General features: G+C 33.9%; 1 protein-coding gene across 1 annotated transcript; it reads right to left on the reverse strand.

Moving 5' to 3' along the window:
* Positions 1 to 2,383: 2,383 nt before the first annotated feature.
* On the reverse strand, positions 2,384 to 17,214 carry LOC145582877 (isoleucine--tRNA ligase, cytoplasmic-like). Its single transcript, XM_081639918.1, has 27 exons — positions 16,566 to 17,214; positions 16,274 to 16,339; positions 16,034 to 16,177; positions 15,720 to 15,943; positions 13,887 to 14,052; positions 13,689 to 13,802; positions 13,326 to 13,423; positions 12,949 to 13,027; positions 12,681 to 12,839; positions 11,463 to 11,546; positions 10,719 to 10,852; positions 9,819 to 9,978; positions 9,613 to 9,696; positions 9,269 to 9,481; positions 8,478 to 8,603; positions 7,232 to 7,369; positions 7,004 to 7,107; positions 6,856 to 6,919; positions 5,061 to 5,149; positions 4,807 to 4,948; positions 4,249 to 4,312; positions 4,100 to 4,167; positions 3,633 to 3,755; positions 3,400 to 3,465; positions 2,923 to 3,034; positions 2,749 to 2,840; positions 2,384 to 2,645 (listed from the first exon to the last, which is right to left on the reverse strand). The coding sequence occupies exons 1-27, from the start codon at positions 17,097 to 17,099 to the stop codon at positions 2,541 to 2,543; spliced, it is 3,552 nt and encodes a 1,183-aa protein (XP_081496044.1). The 5' UTR covers positions 17,100 to 17,214; the 3' UTR covers positions 2,384 to 2,540.
* Positions 17,215 to 20,698: the final 3,484 nt, after the last annotated feature.

Here is a 20,698-nt window from a genome sequence, read left to right on the forward strand (position 1 = left end):
GAAATTGAGCTTCCAAATTGAAATCTCAACTTTGCAACCCCGTAAGTAATTTATTGGTGTGTCATTTTAGTCATTGTCCCAAATTAGTACTTAAGCATCACATGCATTAGCTATCCAAACGTAAAATCAATAATTATGAAACGTAAAACCAATATTTGATAAATTGTTTTGCAAATGGTAGAATTACACGATTCACATTTTAAACAAAGAGGCACCATATCTTAGAAACCTTGGGGGTACTTTTTTTTTTTTTTTAATAATTCATAGAACGTTAACTTAAATAAATATTTTTCTAAGTAGAAAAAGAAAAAAGGTACATAGCATGAGTACAAAATCTAGTATAAGAAAGATGATTAGGAAATTACACATTGATATACTAGACCAACTGGACAAAATTACTCTAACTTAATTACAAAAACTAAGAAACCATAAAATTAACACTTCTAATGACCACCATCATCTCCGTTCTAGTTAATGCCATGGCCAGATTGGCCACCTTCACCCAATCCTAAATTCAAAAGATTCACTCTCATGTTTCGATGATTTCCACAAGTCCAACAAGATTCAACAAGTGACGACCGCAACAAGGGTATTATAACATACACAAAGGGAGGTCGCAAACACGAATCCATAGTTTTGCAATGGGTCCAAATTTAATGTCTCAAAGTAATGATACGACCGTCTACGACGGATGTATGTTGTTCTAGCAGACGAAGATGTAGTAAGGACTTTTAGGACTGTTGTCAACTGTGATTGTCCCCCTTTTAAGCCATCGAGAGACAACGATTTGTTGGACTAAGGATTTGTCTGCTGGATTTGGACCGAAGAATTTTCCGACAACGGCTGAATTCCAATCGATGTTTTCCATTGTTAGAGTGAACAAAGTGATTTAGTTGAAAGTAGTCAAGAGGATATGATAGGAGGTGTGAAAAATGGTTGTTTTTCTCAAGTAAAGTGTAGTGAATGCATGTTGGGCAGGTGTCGTTTAGGGAGTGAGTTGAGTAAATGAATTGTAGCAAGCACTGTTGTTTTCATGTGATAATTGTCTTTGGAAATAGGTGTCTTGGGTGCTGGGTGTGACAATTGTCTTGGAAACAAATGGTCATAGCCTCATACGTGAACCACAAGTCCACAACCCCTCCGTTTCATATTATTTACAACGATTTAACATATAATACTCTCTCCGTATTTTAATAAGTGTTATAATTTGATCGAAATATAGTTTTAGGCAATTTAATTGGTTAAATAAAATAAGAGATTAGTGGGGTAGTTGAAATATTAAAAAATTATAAAAAAAATAGTAGGGTTAATAATTTATTGAAAAATAATGAATGTGAGGGAAAAGATATATAAAAAAAATAGTAGTTGGTTTGAGTGGGACCATGAGATGAGAGAATTATAATATTTAAATGTAACTTTTTACAAAAAAAAAAAGAAAGTGTAACACTTATTAAAATACGGCCGGATTTGATATGTGTAACACTTATTAAAACACGGAGGGAGTACAATGTAAGTAATATGAAACAGAGGTAGTACAATATACTTTCTCCGTTCTATAATTATATCGGCTTTTACATTTTTCACAAACTCTATTTGACCATCTATTGTGATTACATAAAGTAAAAAAAAAAAAAAAAAAAGATATCTGGCCAAATTAATCTTAATTATAGTTGGGAAAATATTTCCAATTCTCCATGATTTGATACTTGTGGAGTGATGTATTTTTTCCCCCTTCCTGATTTCCATTACTCCGTACCAAAAACGTGGTATGGTGTGACTTAGGGCTTAGTTCTCTATACATTATTTTCAATTCAGTTCAGCTCTAATAAGTTCAATTCAGGGGGTGTTTGGTATGGCATTTTTCAATCAAAGAAACGGATTCTTGTAACAGTTGTTGTTACTTGCTGTTTGGTTTGTGATGTGGGGAAACAAATACCATTACTTTGTGGTAACAGATCACTCCAATTCGTTTCCGCTCAAACACCCAAGGAAACAATTACCGTTTCCAACAAAGCTAGCTCTCCTACTTCAATAAATAAATAATAATAATACCAAACAATAAATAAAAGTAACACTTTTGATTACCGTTTCCCCTTCTTATCAAAATTCTTTCCATTCCATTTCCATATTTCTTACCAAACACCCCCTCAGTCCTGTTCTTAATTTCTCTCTCTCATAAAATACTCAATTCAGTTCAGCTTCAATAAATTCAGTTAAGTTAAGTTAAGTTCAGTCAATCAGAACAGGCCCTTAGAGGGGTCAAGAAATTTGATGAAAATCAGTAAAACAATATCAAGCAATTCTGTATCAAAAGATTCAAAACTCGAGTACCTACGAGCCTACGACAAGGAGACTAGCATAAATTAAATTCAAGGCCTGTGTGTAAGTGAATATTGCTTTCTTTCAATTAATTGAGAAATTTTACAAAATTGACAACAATTTGTCAAACAACCCTTAATCTTGATGTTAGCAATTTATGTGCGCAAAAATGAAAATTATAAATAATGAAAAAAAGTTACTGTATGATGTAAGTTTGTCTTTCACCCGGACTTTCTGCTCAGATAATGATCTCCAACACTCAAGAATACATGTTGACCCAGCAATACTTCCACTGCTGGTTGATCTTTGATGCAGTCAACCCTAATCTGAGAAAATATTAAAATCGGAAAAAAATCAGAGCCAGTTTCCTCAAAAATAAGAGAAATCTAAGTTACAGTAAAACACAGGGGCATTGTAGATGAAAAGTACCTTGCCATTTCCAGCATTAAATTCGGACTTCAGCTTGTTAGAATCTCTTGATCTAAGGTAAACCTGTAAACCGTTTGCAAAGGTCGTGTTTCCTGTAATTGCAAAATGTGTTGTGAGCTTCAAGCCTAAACTTATAGTTAAGTGATATTTTTTATGGGATCTACGAGCTCAAACCTTCATATAAACTGAGTAGAGCTTCATCATTGAATACTAATGTTGGCCTTGACAAACTAATAGTGAACGACATGTCATATACACCGTGAAAAGTTTCTTCGGTGAGAATAACCTGTAAATTGTACAGACCCAGTAGCAAATGCTCAAATAAATCTGATAAGAACTGCAACATCTTTCATAGAATTGCAGGGCTACAGCCTACAGGCATATAGGCTTCAAGCAATAAAAAAAAATTAATAAATAAATATGAAAATAAACGATCTCTTGACAAGGTTTAACAAATTCAACTCAAGCACATAAAACTCCGCACAAGTCAAAGTGTTGCATTCAATAAATAAATAAATAAAAACGTAGGGAGTACATAAAAGTTGGACTCAAGAGTGACACAACAATCAATTAGAAGAAAAGGTAAGATACTACAATATGCATAAAAGAAAAGCTGCAAACCAAGCAAAAAAAACAAACAGAAATACTTACTGCATAAGAAGGTATGAATTCTGCAAGCAGTAACGGGGAGCCAATAGCCTCCCTTATGTATTGTTCCTGCACAACAAAGCATATACTCGTTTGAGGATTTTAACAGTATCAAATATTAGGAAAAAGGTAATTGAAAATAGTCAAAAACTAATAAAAAAATGCAAAGCCACGATAGACTAAATAAAAAACATCAAAAACTTAAATTATGCTTCAAAAACTAAGGATCTTGTTACCTGTGAACTCAGAAACTGCTTCAAGGTTGGTGCATCCTTGTCTGATGGACTGAAGTACACTTCCACAACATCGGTAGGTTCAAGACTTGCCTTTTTCCGCAACTTTTGGATGCGATTAACAACCTAAGATTTTGGGAAAATAATTATTGATGAGGATGATATAATTTTATTGCAGCTTTAGTTTCACTTTTTATAGGCTACTGTCAATTCAACCTCAACTCTAAATGGAACTAATTTTCAAGGAAACAGTGTACTTATAATGTCAATGCTGACAAAAACATTTAACAGGATCTTGTAAATTTTGTTAATACATGGCATATTCTGTAAATGAAACCTTGGCACAACAAGACCACTTTAAATTCCTTTTGTATTAGCAGAAGAATGGTACAATAATGAAGCAGACAGAAGATACGAGTCAATGTTTCATTTACTAAAAACACAAAAATTAAGAATTATAACTAACATACCTCACGAGCTACTCCAGCCTCAAACAATGATTCGTCAGGATGTAAATCAAGAATAACCAAGACATCACCTACACAGGGAGTTGAAGCTATCAGATGGGTTGACAACAAACTAACAAGTTTACCTTAAATTAATTTACAATAATTATTACCATCTCCAGCAGCATCAATTTCCTGTTCTGTTGTATTATCAGGCCGTTTGAAATCCCTCAAAACCTGAAAGTTCACATAACAATAGTACATTTAAATGACTTGATGACTTCAGTAACGCAAAGTAAGTTCTAGGGGTACAAATGAGAAGATACGAGTACATGATAAGACTGCTCCATTTTTGTTTTGGGTTATGAATTACAAACAAAATCTACGTAATATAAAACTTTATCCTCACTGAGTTCAGAATTTTAGTTAATTTCTGCCAGATTAAACAACACTTCTGTGTGATTGTTTGGACTGTGTATCCTCTAAGTTGATATTAATTTGCTTGACACGGTCATATAAGAGTTCAGGCAAATCATATACTCTTAATTATGATATTCATGTTAAATGAAAACAGAAAGCTTCCTACATTCCTAGGTCAAGCTAACCATTACAGTGCTTTATCACACATCAAATAAGCAACAAAATAACAATAATTATCCAACATTTTCATTAAAAAAAAACAACAAACTCTTAAACTAAATGTCACATAAAAATTTAGCGCACAAATGAACCTTAATGTCACCCAGCTTCAAACAGTGGCCAGCAATGGTTACTTCTCCAGCTTCCTCAAATGCTAATATATCTTTCTGGGACATTGCCTTGACTTCCTTTGCAACCACTCCCATTGATTTGCCAAGCCTCTTGCCAAGCACACTAAGAGAACAGATACATATCATAAGTAAAACCAGATAAAGTTGAGCAAATAAAAAAGCACTTCAACTCCTCCACCTCAACAGAGAGAGAAAGAGTTGTCTAGCATGCATACCTAAAATCAGGCTCAGCACGAAGAGATGCATATTTCAATGGATCATCACAGGGAACCAGAGATCTTATGTTAAGCTCTTCCAGAACATACTACAATTCACAGACCCGTAAACAAAAAAACAGTTAGACGAGAAAATTTCCTTGTGATAGAGGGTTAACAATTAAGAAAGATGTACAGATAGCGGAACACATAGTTCTCCAGAGAGCACAGAACAAATTGTTATTACAAAAAAGGCCCATCCCAAGAGCATTAGTCCCTGCACTAAACTTTTTAACACACATGCTCACAGCTATTTCTTGGACATCTAAAATTCATGGAAAAATCAGTGTGTCAGACTGTCAGCTTAAAAGAAGCCAGGGCCACAAATTTCATGGTGCTACCATCAATTTATACCCCCCCCCCTCCCCCACAAAAAAAAAAAAAAAAAAAGGTATGCCCACGAGAGTAGAAAACAAAGGAGGTTATATTGATGGGATAGACCATACACATAGCCTGTTTGATTTGTGTGAAAGTGAAATAAGTCTCAGAAAAAATTTTGAATCCTTCTCAATACCTTTATTTACAACACCCAAATTTGAAATAATGTTCGTTCATCAGATTCCTATGGATTGTAATAGCCAACAGATTAATTTCAATTTGAATTTGTAAATAATCATGTACAAGAATCTCTGCTAAACGAGAATGACTTGATAGTCAAACAAAAAAAAACCAAACTAATATTTGATGAATTAAAGGCATCAAATTCTATCAGATGCATGCAAATGTGACAAAATCATGATCAAGAGTATTGAAAATTAGGTCTGTACAAAACTATTCGAGAATCCGATCCGCAACCGATCCGAATTTTTTAATATCCGATCCGAGTTTTCATTTCGGATCGGATATCCGATCCGAAAAAGCGGATATCGGATGCGGATTTGGATATTGATTTTCAAAATTTCGGATACCCGATATCCAAAATATATAGCCTAAAATAGTGAAATATATACAGTATTAAAATTTTGAATTGTTCATTTAAAACTGACCTTGTATTATTAACTTATTATAATATTCTTAATATATTTGATGATAATATATATTAGCACGGGTTTAGCTTATGATGTGTTTGGAAGCCCTTGACCAAACAAATGTTTCACAGAGAGCCGACAAGGAATTCCATTAATAACCGGTCTTTAGTTTTGTTGTAATTAGAAGTATAAGAAAATTCTTGGTTTTTATTTCCCTGGAATGGTATTCCATAACTATATCATATGAATCATTCTTATCTTCATAATAAAAAAAATTATATGATAAAACATCATATCTATAATTCTTTTTAAAATTAGATTTTTGCAAAAGGACTATTATTTTGTTAAAAAATGTTGTACAACTTAGCAATAAGAAAGCGGTAAAATTAGTGAAATTTCGAAAGTAATCATAATCAATTTTACTTAATATTGGATAATGGATATCCTAAGTATCCGATTTGAAAATTTTGGATATCCGAATATCGGATATCCGAAATTTTCAAATCGGATTTGGATATCAATTTTTGATATCTGAGTATCCGATCCGTGAACAGGCCTATTAAAAATGACAGAAAGATGTGAAGCTAGTAATAAGCAATGTTTTAATTAAGAGTATCTTCCTTCTTTATTGCTTTTAGGATTTCAAGGGGTAGGGCAGTTTGAAATAAAGAGGTTGTTAAATTCACTGACTGATGGCAATCTTTACTATTAAGGTCCGCTCTCGTACACAAGACTTAATCGAATTAAATCTAAGCAATGGACAAAATACACCTTTGAAATATATGTACCTCTCTTAGTTTCCCGGCAATATCATCAAGAAAATCTTTGTCAGGATGCACCACCACCATCTCCCTGTACTCTCCAATAACCAACAAGTCTCATGAGCAAGTAGAAAGATTAGTAAAAATAAAACAGCATAATAGATACAAATACTACCTGAGGGGTGTCTTTAAGGGCTTGTTGTGGCGCTCACGGATATTACGTGCAAGATCAATGATTTTCGTCATCCTTGAAACACTTTGTACAATGCGCTCTTCTCCCTAGAATTGAAATATTAAATTACAGTGAGCCATAACTGAGTTAAGATTCCTTTTACAAAATTGAAATTAATAACCCCCCCCCCCCCCCTTTTTTTTTTCTTGAAGTTCATGCCAAAGAGACTACCTTTCCTTCATCTTCAGGGATACTGCAATAATGAATGCTCTCTTCAGCCCCATCACTAACTTTTCTCAAATTTTGGTAAAGAACTTCGGTAAAGAATGGTGTCAGTGGAGCCATAGCGATGCATGAAGTTAGCAGTACCTATGACCAAAAATTCAGATAATAAGTGAAATATGATTCAAGAGCTTAATCTAACAGATTGCTGCAAAGAGCCATAATGGCAGCTCCTCCAATGCGTAAAGAAAGGTCATTGACTTCCAGACCACTCAGCATGTTAACTTTGTGACGGAAGATCTTCAAAGATACTCATTTAAACCGCGGATAGACTCATACCTTCAGAGTTCAGACCAAGAGGCTAAGAGTTTAATGTTCTCAAAGCCAACCACGTGTTGGGCAGATGGCGGCCTGAGCTAGAGGGCCTAATTCCATTAGATAATTTTAAAGGAAACCAGGATAGTTCAATGATACTGACCCACAGACACACATAATACAAAGCAACCTCTTCAAAGTAGAAACCCTTGTCAACCAAATCCATCAAAAAATCTATACATATGCCACTAGTTTAAAGGAGGTTTGGCAGTTTCTATGCATGAGTACACAGTTGCATCGAACATGGAATATGAATCCATTCAATAATGCAACATTATCAATGTGAACGTATGAGATATCTAGAAAACAAATAATCAACATATATAATCCTCAAATCTTTTATGAAATATTACATCATAGCTATCTACCATGCAATGGCGCAAACAAGGGAAATTATGATACATTGCTAAAGCTGTGGTAAATGTAATGCCAATATTGAGATCCGTTACTATACAAAGCGATTTATTCCTATACCAACTCTTGGAAAAATGCTCTAGAACTCCCTCTGTTTCAATATATAAGGAGCCCATGATTCACTAGCTTGTTATTAGTTCTTGATTACTATTAGCACGTGTTAATAAAAACCACTATCAACTCTTTATAATGATCTAATGGTATAGTTTCTATTATTTATCTACGTAGTTTACTATATATTTGCAGTCAAACTAAAATATCAAACATGTGAGACTTGTGAAATTGAGGACTAGAGGTAGTACTGTCTATGGATGGACATAAGAGAGAGAAAATAAAACCTTAACATGCTTGAACCCCAAAGGATCACTCTTCTAAGAACATAAGAGTTTATTAGAGACCAATATATATAAGCTAGCATACAATGAAGGATCGATAATCAGTACTCAGGTGAAGAAAAGTAACATACATGGTAAAGAGTGGACAGTGCAATTTTGCAGTCTTCCTCTCCTGTGCGACCTTTAAGCCGCTTACGGTTAAACCTTACATAGATATTTGTCAGATCATCAAGAAATTTTAGTAGTTGAGGAACCACCTGCAAAGGACATAAAGAAGTCAAAAACAATTTCAAGCAATCCATTTGAGTAGTTTAAATAAGTCTAAATAAAAAGGATTTAAATTATCAGCACACTACAGGGGATACAACTCATACAAGCCAGGACCTCATAGACCCTTGGTTTAAAAAAATTGTTCGCAAAATAATATTAACTTAACAAAGAAAAAGAATCATCTAGCAACTTGGTCAGAACAAAAACGAGACCACCACAATTTACAGCAGCCAGTGAAAACCTAGAGAAAGGCCTTACAAAGTAACACCAAAATAATAGAAGAGAGCTATATATATTTTTTGGTAGCAAAACTCTATCTTTTTACACTAGGTTCCAATAAAATCTAGAATAAAGGATGTAGGCGAACTCATCTCCAGAATGACAAAAGAAGCTACTTCCATTAGAAATGTTTAGTGAAACATGTAGATCAGTATGGCACATAAGATGGGCAATGAAAACGTAGATAATGACCAGTTATAAGAAATTTCACTTTGCCCATCAAAATACAGAACAGTAAAAGGGCCCAATCACAACTTTGAAAGCTCTGTATAATAAAAGGATATACCCTAACCTGTGGAAAGATTGGTGCCTTATCAAAGATATAATCATTCATAAGGCAGAGAATACAACTAATTAGAAACAAGTTACGAACCGTATACAATCGGTAAGCCTCCATTTCTTGTCGGACAAAATGAACCAGGTGTTGGGTCGCCGAATTGATCCACTGGTCAAGGACATTGGAGGAGTTCTTTAGCACGCTTCGATCAGTTGGAATAAAAGTTCCAAAACCTTCAATTTCAAGTCTCTTTGCATTCTGAACAAGAAATCTATATGCATTGTACCATGGGAGGAAGACATCTCTGATCTGCACATCAATCAAACCAGAAAATGATAAAGCATGATGAAATATTAGCATATATCAAGAGAAACACAAACTCTAAGGGAAGACATTCTCATAATAAAAAAGACTAAGAATATAGAGTAAGTAGCCCTTACCATACCAAACACACCATCCTTTTTAAACCGTAAGGGTTCTGCACGTACAACTGGCGAATTTACAATATACAAGCGCAACGCATCCTGTATAAAATGTACACCATGTCATGACTTAAAATCACCCTGTTAAATATTAAAGATTCCATACGAAAAGCTGCAGCAAAAGACTGAACAAATGAAAAAAAGGAAGATTATAGAACACTTACAGCTCCATACTCATTAAGAATTTCTGACGGTGCAGGGTAGTTCTTGAGTCTCTTACTCATCTTCTTACCATCTTCAGCAAGGACAAGCCCATTGCAGATAAGATTTTGGAAAGCGGGCTTACCAAATAATGCAGTGGAGAGAACCATCAATGTGTAGAACCTACAAATGGAAGTGAACTAAATAAAAACAAGCTAACAGCTACACACTACACACATATTTTGTATTGTCCTGTCCATGATATAAGGACAGAAAGAGCAACAATAAGAAAAGGTAACACTAGACCACTATGAAAACTTAGATTTTCTGCTGATTATTATAAATCATACCAAGGGTGAAATTCATCAACATTAACACCAATGCCTCTAAAGAGGCGTGCTCCTTAGTAGATTAAGGACTCAGACGCACACAGATACCTTGATGAAATCAGCAAGATTCAAGTGACCTTATCATTTGCAATTTTACACAATTTATAAACTCCCCTTTTGACACAGACTTATTTCAACAACATCAGCGAAATTTTCAAATGACCTTTAAATTGCCGCCGGATGTATTAAAATATGCACCATTTGCAATTTTACACTATCCATTACTCCTTTGACTATCTTTCGTACTTTATAAAGGAAAAATATAGTCATGTGGGATCTTACAAAATTATCAAATGGTGCAATAAAAAAACGAGGAACTATATTTCAATTATAGGGTGCCTAATATAAAAAATTCAAAACCACGCCATAACAAATTTCTCCTGCAAATATAGTCAATAACTAATATTTTGGCTATTCAGCGGATATTTTCAATGAATATTATTTTGGCTATCCTACAGATATTGTCTTCTATACATAGACCTACAGAAAACTAGGACAGCACAAAGGAGTATATATTATGAGGAAGATACTAACCACCCACGAGTTTGATCCAGACCTTCAGCCACAAAATGTCCAGGGAAATTTTTTTCAAATAGCTCACGGTTTTCAAATGGATAGTGAATGTATGCATAAGGCATAGCACCACTTTCAAACCAGCAATCAAAAACCTGCAAAATAATAATGTTAGAACATATTACAAATTTATACTCATCTTCTCCATACATAACCTTTTTCTATACAATAAATGGGGGATAAAAAATAATGTAAGCTCTGCAAAAAAATCTGCCCAACTGCCCTTTGAATCAAACTATATTAACATGTTATAATAATTTAAGATGAATTAATTTCTACTATAATTTGTCAGGCTACTGCAACTAAGTACAATGATGCAATTGCCTTCTTATGCAAACATGTTACTCATGAATTGTGAATAGCACTTCTTGGCTTCTCTCTATTCACAGTAACAAAATTTACTCTTTTATAATAGCACTTCTATCTTAGAAACAAATAAAACAGTTGTGTTTGTATTTCCTTTTTTGTAACTTCAAAAGTTTTAGTTTACATAAGATCTCTATATACATACTTCAAGTCCATTACACAAATCCCTAGAACTGATATGTCAAAAGTTAGGCAACACAGTAATGATGCCAGAATATTATAATTGAAAACTTAAAGAAAATGGTGGCTAACTGTCTAAGTCACACCCTTTCATATCTAATTCCACCTCCATGTATAACATCAATCATAAATAAAAATGCACTGATTAAAATGTCTTACATCATCCACACGTCGGAGAACACCATTCCCATCCTTGGATGGAATAGTAATGTGATCAATGAAGTGCCGATGCAAATCAGTAACCTGTAGAGGATATACAGTTAGTAAAGCACCTCATAAAATTGTACTCAATTCAACCAACAAAAAATAAGGACAGAGAAAATGAGAAAAATGCAAACTTTATTTCTCAACCATTATATTTACCAGATATAAGACATAACACATACAGCATGCTGCAAACGGCAGATTTTTCACTTAACCAAACCCTCGGTCATTGCTTTCAGTGGACATTCACATTTCCCTTTATAACTTTCCCTAACCAATATTGCTTGCAAGGTAGGCCACGTAATAACCACCTTTAATATTCTTGACTAGTAATGCTAAACACAACAATAATCTGTAACAGATCATCAAAAAATGAAGTCCCATATGTCCTAAATGATTTTTTCTTGATAAGAGAGAAGAGGGGCCATTTAGACAACTAGCAAGGAAGCACTCAGAAGATGAATGAAAAATGCTAAGCCAGCAATAATCAGTTGCCTAGTCTACACACGCTGAGAGAAAGATAATGACATGAAAGAGCTAGCACTATCTTAAGTAAGTATCTTCCTTAAGGCGTGAACAAATCTGGATTATCAGGTATTCAGATCTTCCTTAAGGTGAAGATCTAAATAAAAATGATCAGCAATAAATTTCAAAACTTTACTCTCTATATTTGCAAGACTGCAGCAAATGTATATATATATACCCTAATGGTTTTGGCAAGCTTAAAAAGTAGAGAGAGATATCGAGGGAAGAAATACAATAAGAAGTGGTAAAGATGATAATTAAAGATATTATTAATTGAAATAATACATTGGCAAGTGTGAAATGGAAAGTGTTTTGAGTATAACGGAGAAAGTACATATATATATACATACACGGAAGTTCCTGCATTAACTTGGACTTTAAGAACTATTTTAGTCAGAGCCAAAACCTCATGTTGTAAACTACATTAACATAAGTCACTGCTAAAAAGAGGGGGGGGGGGGGGGGGGGGGGTTGGTCTTTTCCTAGGTTCTTCACCTCATCCCAACCAAATCAACACAATTTTTATACCAAATTATGACTTTACGGCATGATAGCTAAGAAAACTAACTAAGTATACTCGGATATAAAAATAATCAGTAAAGATGCAAAGTAGCAGCTTAGCCTTAAGTAGTAAAGGATATGACAAACCTTTTCCCCTGATTCTCGTTCGAGTTCTTCAATGGAAGAAATGACTCTCATTTCTTTTCCATCCTCACTCATCCAGATAGGAAGCGGTGTTCCCCAAAATCTGCTTCTACTCACGGCCCAATCTCTAGCATTTTCAAGCCAATTGTGGAAACGTTTCTCCTAAATTTTATAAAAATTAAAAATTAAAAATAAAACTTGAATGTTAAACACGGCAAAAAGAAACATGAAGACAAAATTAAAACATATAAAGATACAAATGAAATAGAACCTTGACAAAATCAGGAACCCAATAAGTCTTTTTATTGTTCTCAAGCAATTGGTCTTTGATATTTTCCACTCTAATAAACCTACAGATAAATTTTAGCAAAACATCAGTTAGTAGGAAACATCACAAACTAGTACAAATGACTTAACATGCTCTTGCATCAAAAAAACAAACATGTTTAGCTCTATGACACATAATGATAGCTAAACACTTTATAAGAAATATCTTGATTGCCAAGTCAATCTCCGATATAGAATGTAATATTGTAGCATAACGTCAGTGCAGTACTCAATTTTCTACAATTTCCACAAGCAAAAATTAGACAATCAATTCTCAACATAAAGTCAAAAACAATTGCACCAAATTCCCAAAGTACATACCAGCTGGGAACAGCTCTATAAATAAGAGGAGTTTCAGATCTCCAACAGAAGGGATACGAGTGAGTAAAACTTCCTTGTTTGAGAAGCCTGCCTCGTTGCTGCATAAAAAAAAGAAATAGCATGAGAATTCCAAATTCGCATATGTAAAGACAAGCCAATTTCAAAAATAAAATAACAAGCACCAGCAGTAGAGGTACTTTGCCACACTGGACTGACAGTACAAATTAACTATTTTAATATGCTGCTTCAGTTTTCCCCATAAAATCATGAATGTTGGTAAGCCTAGGTCAATCCAAGCTACAAAACTCTTTCTTCCTTTAAAAAACTTTTCATTAGGGAATAAGAAAAATCAAACATCCTTGCCTTTACTGCATTAATAATTTCCTTGTCAGCATCCTTGACATATAGTCCTTTAAATTCAGAAACCCTTTCGATGAAACGCCCATCTTCATCAACAGCTACAATCAAGTCTGGCCCCTGAACATGCCAAGTGAGAAAATCAGAGCCAGACAACTAATGTAGAGATATCCAAATAAAAAATTAAAAGAGCTTGTAGCTAACCAGTTCAATTATTTTGTTTTCAAGGCAAACACGATAATCATCTTCTCCAAATGCTGGAGCACAATGTACAACTCCAGTTCCACTATCATCAGTCACATAGTTGTCTGCCACAACCTTGAAAGCCACCTCAGAAAATTCCTTGAAATAGTCAAACAAAGGAATGTACCTGCAACCATTAGCTCATTACATTATAATTTTGAAAACCTGAATCAAGAGAAGGTGAAAAAAAGTATGCAAAAGAGAAGACAAGATGCCTTCAAAAGAAAAGATCGAGCCAGAGACGCAACATTTGAGTTGTCCTAGAGCTTTAAATAAGCAGAGTTTTTATTTTTATCAGTATTGTTACCTTTATTTCTATATATAATATATAATAGAAAATGAATAAAACAGAAAACAGGCGTGAGAAATTCATAGAACAAAATACCTAATCAGAACATGGAAATGACACTTCAGACCAACATTGGGCATACTGAAAGTATTTCAATAATGGTAAAGTGTAAACTAACTATGCCAAGACAATCATTTTAGTTTCTATGAACATGACTCAATTCCAGAGGTTGACCCAAAGTGTCCAATAATATCATAATCTAGGAGACTAGGACTGCAATAAGCAATGTGATTTGAGAGGAAAAGAGGAAAAAAAAAAGGCTTGTGCCTCAAAACCAATTCTTGACACAGAGAGAAACAAGTTATACAACGATGGGGTGCTCTTCTATTCAACAATATTATAGAAGCAGAATACTATTAAACTACCAATCCCTAGTCCCTCCAACCATCACAATATGTAATGATACAATCAGAGCAATAATACCAGAATGAATCCTTTTATGAAACAATCATCATAATGTTTATCCTGACCCTTGATTTTGATAAACAGCGCTTTCCATAAGACAACATCATGGCTCAGATAATGAATACAGAATATAGTACATGACCTCCATAAAACAACCATTGTATATACATCCCCCCCCCCCCCCCCCCACAAACATTTATAAGTCACTAATCTCAGGTAATCAAAGATCCAAAAGCTCCACCAACAAGTACATGACCTCAACCTCCCTCCCTTACATGTGGGGGGCCTCCGTAAAACAAGCTAACCAGACAGAGAGCATCTGCACACAGCCAAATTACCCCTCTCATACAAATTTTTTTCTTTTCTTTTATATACAGGTGTAGAAAAAAAAAACAAGATTCTGCATGCACATCCTGACTCTTTGGGCTGAGGCCAAACCTGTAAGATACCCAACCCAACCACTAACAGAATTGTTCCTGGGTGCTACCAACTATTAGGTAGTGAAGCAACTGAACTTCATCAGCTGGAATCATTCACAAGAGACCATGGTGCAGCAAATATATCACAGATGGTCAACCATAAATTTACCAAAGCCCCCTTTTGTTTCAAAGGGTCTCCTTTCTTCTAATCCAACATATTATCAACTACCAAGTCTATCATCCTTCTCTATAAATCAGTCATCTTTTGACCAAAGAGTTCAAAACAATCTCCTAGCAAATTTTTCAGGGATAAGTGCTAATAGCTAAAGGAATATATTTTATGCCTAGGCTGCCTAGCTATTCTACAGCGATCAGCAACTCTTAGCACTAATTACAGTGACAATGATGTCTTGATGAAGTCCAACAACCCTAAGTTAAAGCACCTTTCAACTTCATGAGACATTTTAAGCTGATTTGAACTAAAACAACTAAATGCTGCCAAACCCATCTCAGGAAAAATCTCGAATATATGAAGTATTATCAACTACCAACAAAATGAAACAATTCTTGAGTAAGAATGGAGGACACGTAAAATAAAATACCAAGAGAAGAATTACTTACTTCAGACCCACCAAGGATGCACCTGGAACTTTCTCTAACAGTTCATATGAACTATCTTCCGGGGCAGTTTTCTCAGATGTGGAACCCTTAGTTTTAGACTTAGTATTCTTGGCCTCACCGCCTGATCCATTTGGTAATTTCTCGGTTTTTACTTTGTCTTTAGGAAGCTGCGACAAACGAGACTCTGCAACCACATACGTAGCACCAGTAGATTTGCTCCTCACCTGCACAAAATATATATACACACAATGCATGATTTGTAGGAAGGCAGAATGAAATGCTAGTCCATATCAACAAAAGAACAAGAAACCCACCTTAACATAGACAAAATTGGCATTGACACACAATGCAAGATTACTAGGAAGAGTCCATGGAGTAGTAGTCCATGCCACAAGCGACGCATTATGAGGATCATCCACAATGGGAAAAGTCACCAGGATTTCAGGATCAGGTACTTCCTGCATAACTTATGGTGTCAATAACACAAACAACTCAACACATAAACTAATCATGTGCAACTATGACAAATCAAAGCAATTAACAATGCTTCCAACCTTATAGTTAGAATTGGCCTCAAAATTCGATAGAGGTGTCTTCAGACCAGTACTATACGGCATAACCTGCAAAAGACAGTATATACATAATTGAATCAAAAGAGCATACACAACCATTCACATTCAAACCAAAACCTTAAACCCCACATCACAAAACAATCAAAAACAGCATATATCATCTAACATAGACCATTAAACCTCGGTAGTAAAACCCGAGGCCACAAATCAAATCCCGTCTACATCACTACCCCTCCGCAACACTCAAAAACCCGAAAACAAAACAAAACCATACCTTAAACCCTCGATAAACAAGCCCCTTCTGATGCAACTGAGAGAAGACCCACCAAATAGACTCCATAAAACCCAAATCCATAGTCTTATACCCATTCTGAAAATCAATCCATCTCCCAGCTCTCCTCACAACCTCCTCCCATTCTTTAACATACCTAGAAACAATCCCTCTACATTCCTCATTATACTTATCAATTCCCATATCAATCACATCGGACCGACTCTTAATCCCCAACATTGAATCAATCTCATGTTCAACCGGCACACCATGACAATCCCACCCAAATCGACGGGTCACATGATGACCCGTCATAGATTTGTACCGGGTTATAATATCTTTAATGGTACCAGCAAGAAGATGGCCGTAATGTGGGAGACCAGTAGCAAAAGGGGGTCCATCATAGAAGGTGAATTCAGGGCAATTTGATGTTTTTTGTAATTGGGTTTCGAATGCTTTGATTTCATCCCAGAATTTGAGAATTTTTTCCTCTTCTTTTGGGAAGGAGAAGTCTTTTCCCTCACATACGTCCTCCATTGTTGAAGGGTGTGAAGAGGAGGAGAGAGAAAGTGCGGCGGCAGAGGGTAGGGATAGTGGCTGAGTTTGGGGGAAGTGTTGCCTTGGAGAAGACGGATGCAAAATGGGGAATTTAGAGAGGTTTACTGATAGAATAAAAAAAGATGCAGTAATTAGTATGGCGGATTGTAAAAAAAAAAAAAAAAAAAAAAAAAAAAAAAACACTATTTTAGGTGTTCGGTAAATAACTTATAAAATGAGTTTTTAGGGTTAAAAAAGTCTTTTTAGAAAAAACTCATTATAAAAGCATTTTGCAATTAGTTTTGTGAACAATTAGTACTTTTAGTATTAAATACACTGAAATAGCTAATATGAGTAATAAATAACTATTTACCAAATATTTTCACATAATATAACCAGCCAGTCAAATCAGTTGATACAACTAGCTATATCAACCAGTTAATTATCAAATAGAACTTAAATCTTAGTGCACTTATTGAATAATCCCTTAAATAATAAATTAACTCTTACAACATTAACAAAGAAATCCCTATATTACTAACTCATACTCCGTAATTCGCTCATATACGTCCTCCATTGTTGAAGGGTGTGAAGAGGAGGAGAGAGAAAGTGCAGTGGCGAAGGGTAGAGATAGTGGCTGAGTTTGGGGGAAGCATTGCCTTAGAGAAGACGGATACAAAATGGGGAATTTAGAGATGTTTGCTGTTTCAGGCTTTTTTTAGCTCGGAAAAGCGTTTTTTCCTTACCTTATTTTTCTGATTACTGATAGAATAATTGCAGTAATTAGTATGGCCGATTGTAAAAAAAAAAAAAATGCACGTGTTCTCTTCCGTTTATTTTCAGTTCAGTTAACTTCAGCTCCAATAAGTTCAGTTCTATTCATAATTTTCTTCTCTCATAAAATATTCAGTTTAGTTCAGCTCCAATAAGTTCAATTCAGTTTAGTTTAGTTCAATTCATCTCAGTTTAGTCAATCAAATCAAGCCCTTAGTCCGTAATTATTAAGGTATTAGCTTATTGAGCACTATTAGAGGCTTGACCATTATAAAATAAATAAATAAATAAAAACATTTTGGGGTGTTCGATATATAGCTTATTAAACGAGTTTTTGGGGTTTAAAAAGTCTTTTAGAAAAAACTCATTATAAGAGCCTTTTGCAATTAGCTTAACAATTAGTTCTTTTAGTAATACACTGAAATAGTAAATAATAGACAGCTACTTATTAAACACTTTCACATAATTAGCTATTTACAACCAGCTAGTCAAATCAGCTGATATAACTAGCTATATCAACCAGCTAACGGCTAATTACCAAACAAGACTTAAATCTTAGTATACTTATTGAATAACCCTTAAATAATAAATTAACCCATACAACACTAACATAGCATTCCTTATATTACTAACTCATTCTTTGTATAACATTAATGGAGTAACCCCACGAAAAGATGGTCACACCATGTGGCTAGTTACATTTGAAAGTTTGTGATAAAAAAATCCTATCAAGTTTATTTATTTTTATCTAATATAAATAGTTATTAGCCACCTTGCGTCTCCTCTAATCCTATCATTTCTTCACTCAAACCCTAATAACTATTAGTGAATTTTAAGGCTTTGTTTAGCAATAGGTTGTTGATTGTTAGTTGTTCAATTTGGCTGGATTGGCTAGTTGTTATTTTGGTCGGATGCATTAGCAGGTTTATAATGGGGCCTAGGTGGCACCGGCTCTACCAAAATTTGAATTTTTATTTTTTTTTCATTTAAGTAAAGAGGTAGATTTATAGGTTAAATACAATTCTAATGCAATAATTTACATCAAATTAGCTTTGTAATAGTGGTGATGCCAAAAGCCAAAAGCTACTCATATAAAAAGTTTACCTATGACTTTAGATATAGTGGCAAAACAATGACTTTGAAAAAATGTGAAGAGCAAATTGATAAGTATAACATAATACACTAATATATATATTGATTTGGAAATTATTATACGAAATCATTGCATATTATTGATTTGGAAAAAATTCATTGCAACAAACTCTTAAATTCAAGAGAGTTCAAGTATTGACACAATAAAGTCTCCTATACCGATCAATATGCTATGTATAAGGTGTGTGAATGAGCTAAGGTGATCCGAATACACTACCTATTCACGAAAAATATTGCGTAGAATGGACTCAAGTGAGTCCATTTTATTAACCGGCCCGCGCACGGCCCGAAAATCTAACACTACACACAAAATGACGTCGATGACAATCGCCGGCAGTCAGCGGCGAGAACAGTTGTTGTCTCACCAGTACTACTACTCCAATATGTCGTCGTATTTCTCACCTTCATCTTCTTCGATTTATTCAATAGAATTCATCTTATGTGTTTCTTTCCTTTTAAGATCTTTATTTGAAGAGTTCTATGTTTTTCATTCTCATCAACTGATGAAATTATTCAACATAATACATCTTTGGTGTTATTCAACAAAATTCATTTAACGAAGATAATGAAGATTAGTTTAAGAGATCGAAATGGGTTTCAATAAAAGGGCTGCTTCTTGTGCCATTAGAGACCATATTAAGCTCCTTGATTTTGTAATTGATTTTGTCAATTCTTGTGTACCTATTATTTTGTTAGACATAATATTATAGATATTAGAGCATTTTTGTTAGATATAGGAATATAAGTGTTTGGTTTTAGATTATTTTACACGACCAGCTATTAGTACTTGTAATATCAGATATTAGATTATTAATGTCAGATATTAGGTTATTATAGTCAGATATTAGGTTTATTTTGTTTGGTAATAAATTAGTATGGTCAGGTGTTAGGAATCTTTTGTTTAGTAATAGATTAGTATGGTTAGGTGTTAGGAATATTAGCGTCATGTATTAGAATATTATTGTCAGATATTAAAATATTAGTTTCATGTATAAGAATATTATTGTGAGGTATAAGAATATTAGTGTCATGTATTAGAATATTATTGTCAGATATTAAAATATTAGTGTCATGTATAAGAATATTATTGTGAGGTATAAGAATATTAGCGTCATGTATTAGAATATTATTGTCAGATATTAAAATATTAGGGTCATGTATAAGAATATTATTGTCAGATTTTAAAATATTAGTGTCATGTATACGAATATTATTGTTAGGTATAAGAATATTAGTGTCATGTATTGGAATATAATTGTCAGATATTAAAATACTAGTGTCATGTATAAGAATATTAGTGTCATGTATTAGAATATTATTGTCAGATATTAGATTATTAGTGTCATATATTATAAAAGTTCGATATTATATTATTTCTGTCAGTTTTAATATTATAAATGTTTGATATTAGATTATTTTTATTAGCAATAGATTATTTTTCATTAATTTGATAATAAGTTAGTTTGATCAGATATTAAGTTTTTTTTTTGGTAGGTAATAGGTTAGTATAGTCAGGTATTAGATTTATTTTGATTGATAATAGTTTGTATTATTCAGGTATTAGATTTATTTTGTTTGATAATAAGTTATATTAGTCAGGTATTAGATTTATTTTATTTTATAATAAGTTATATTGATCAGGTATTAGACTTATTTTGTTTGATAATAGGTTA

The sequence above is a fragment of the Chenopodium album genome, chromosome 15 (genome assembly GCF_948465745.1).
Source record: "Chenopodium album chromosome 15, dcCheAlbu1.1, whole genome shotgun sequence".
Classification (NCBI taxonomy): Eukaryota; Viridiplantae; Streptophyta; class Magnoliopsida; order Caryophyllales; family Amaranthaceae; genus Chenopodium; species Chenopodium album.

Coding starts and splice junctions, on each gene's coding strand:
- LOC145582877 (XM_081639918.1), bottom strand. CDS start 17,099: ATGGAGGACGTATGTGAGGGAAAAGACTTCTCCTTCCCAAAAGAAGAG. Junction 4,168..4,248: donor AATTGATGCTGCTGGAGATG/GTAATAATTATT, acceptor CTCCCTGTGTAG/GTGATGTCTTGGTTATTCTT. Junction 3,756..4,099: donor AGGCTGGAGTAGCTCGTGAG/GTATGTTAGTTA, acceptor CCAAAATCTTAG/GTTGTTAATCGCATCCAAAA.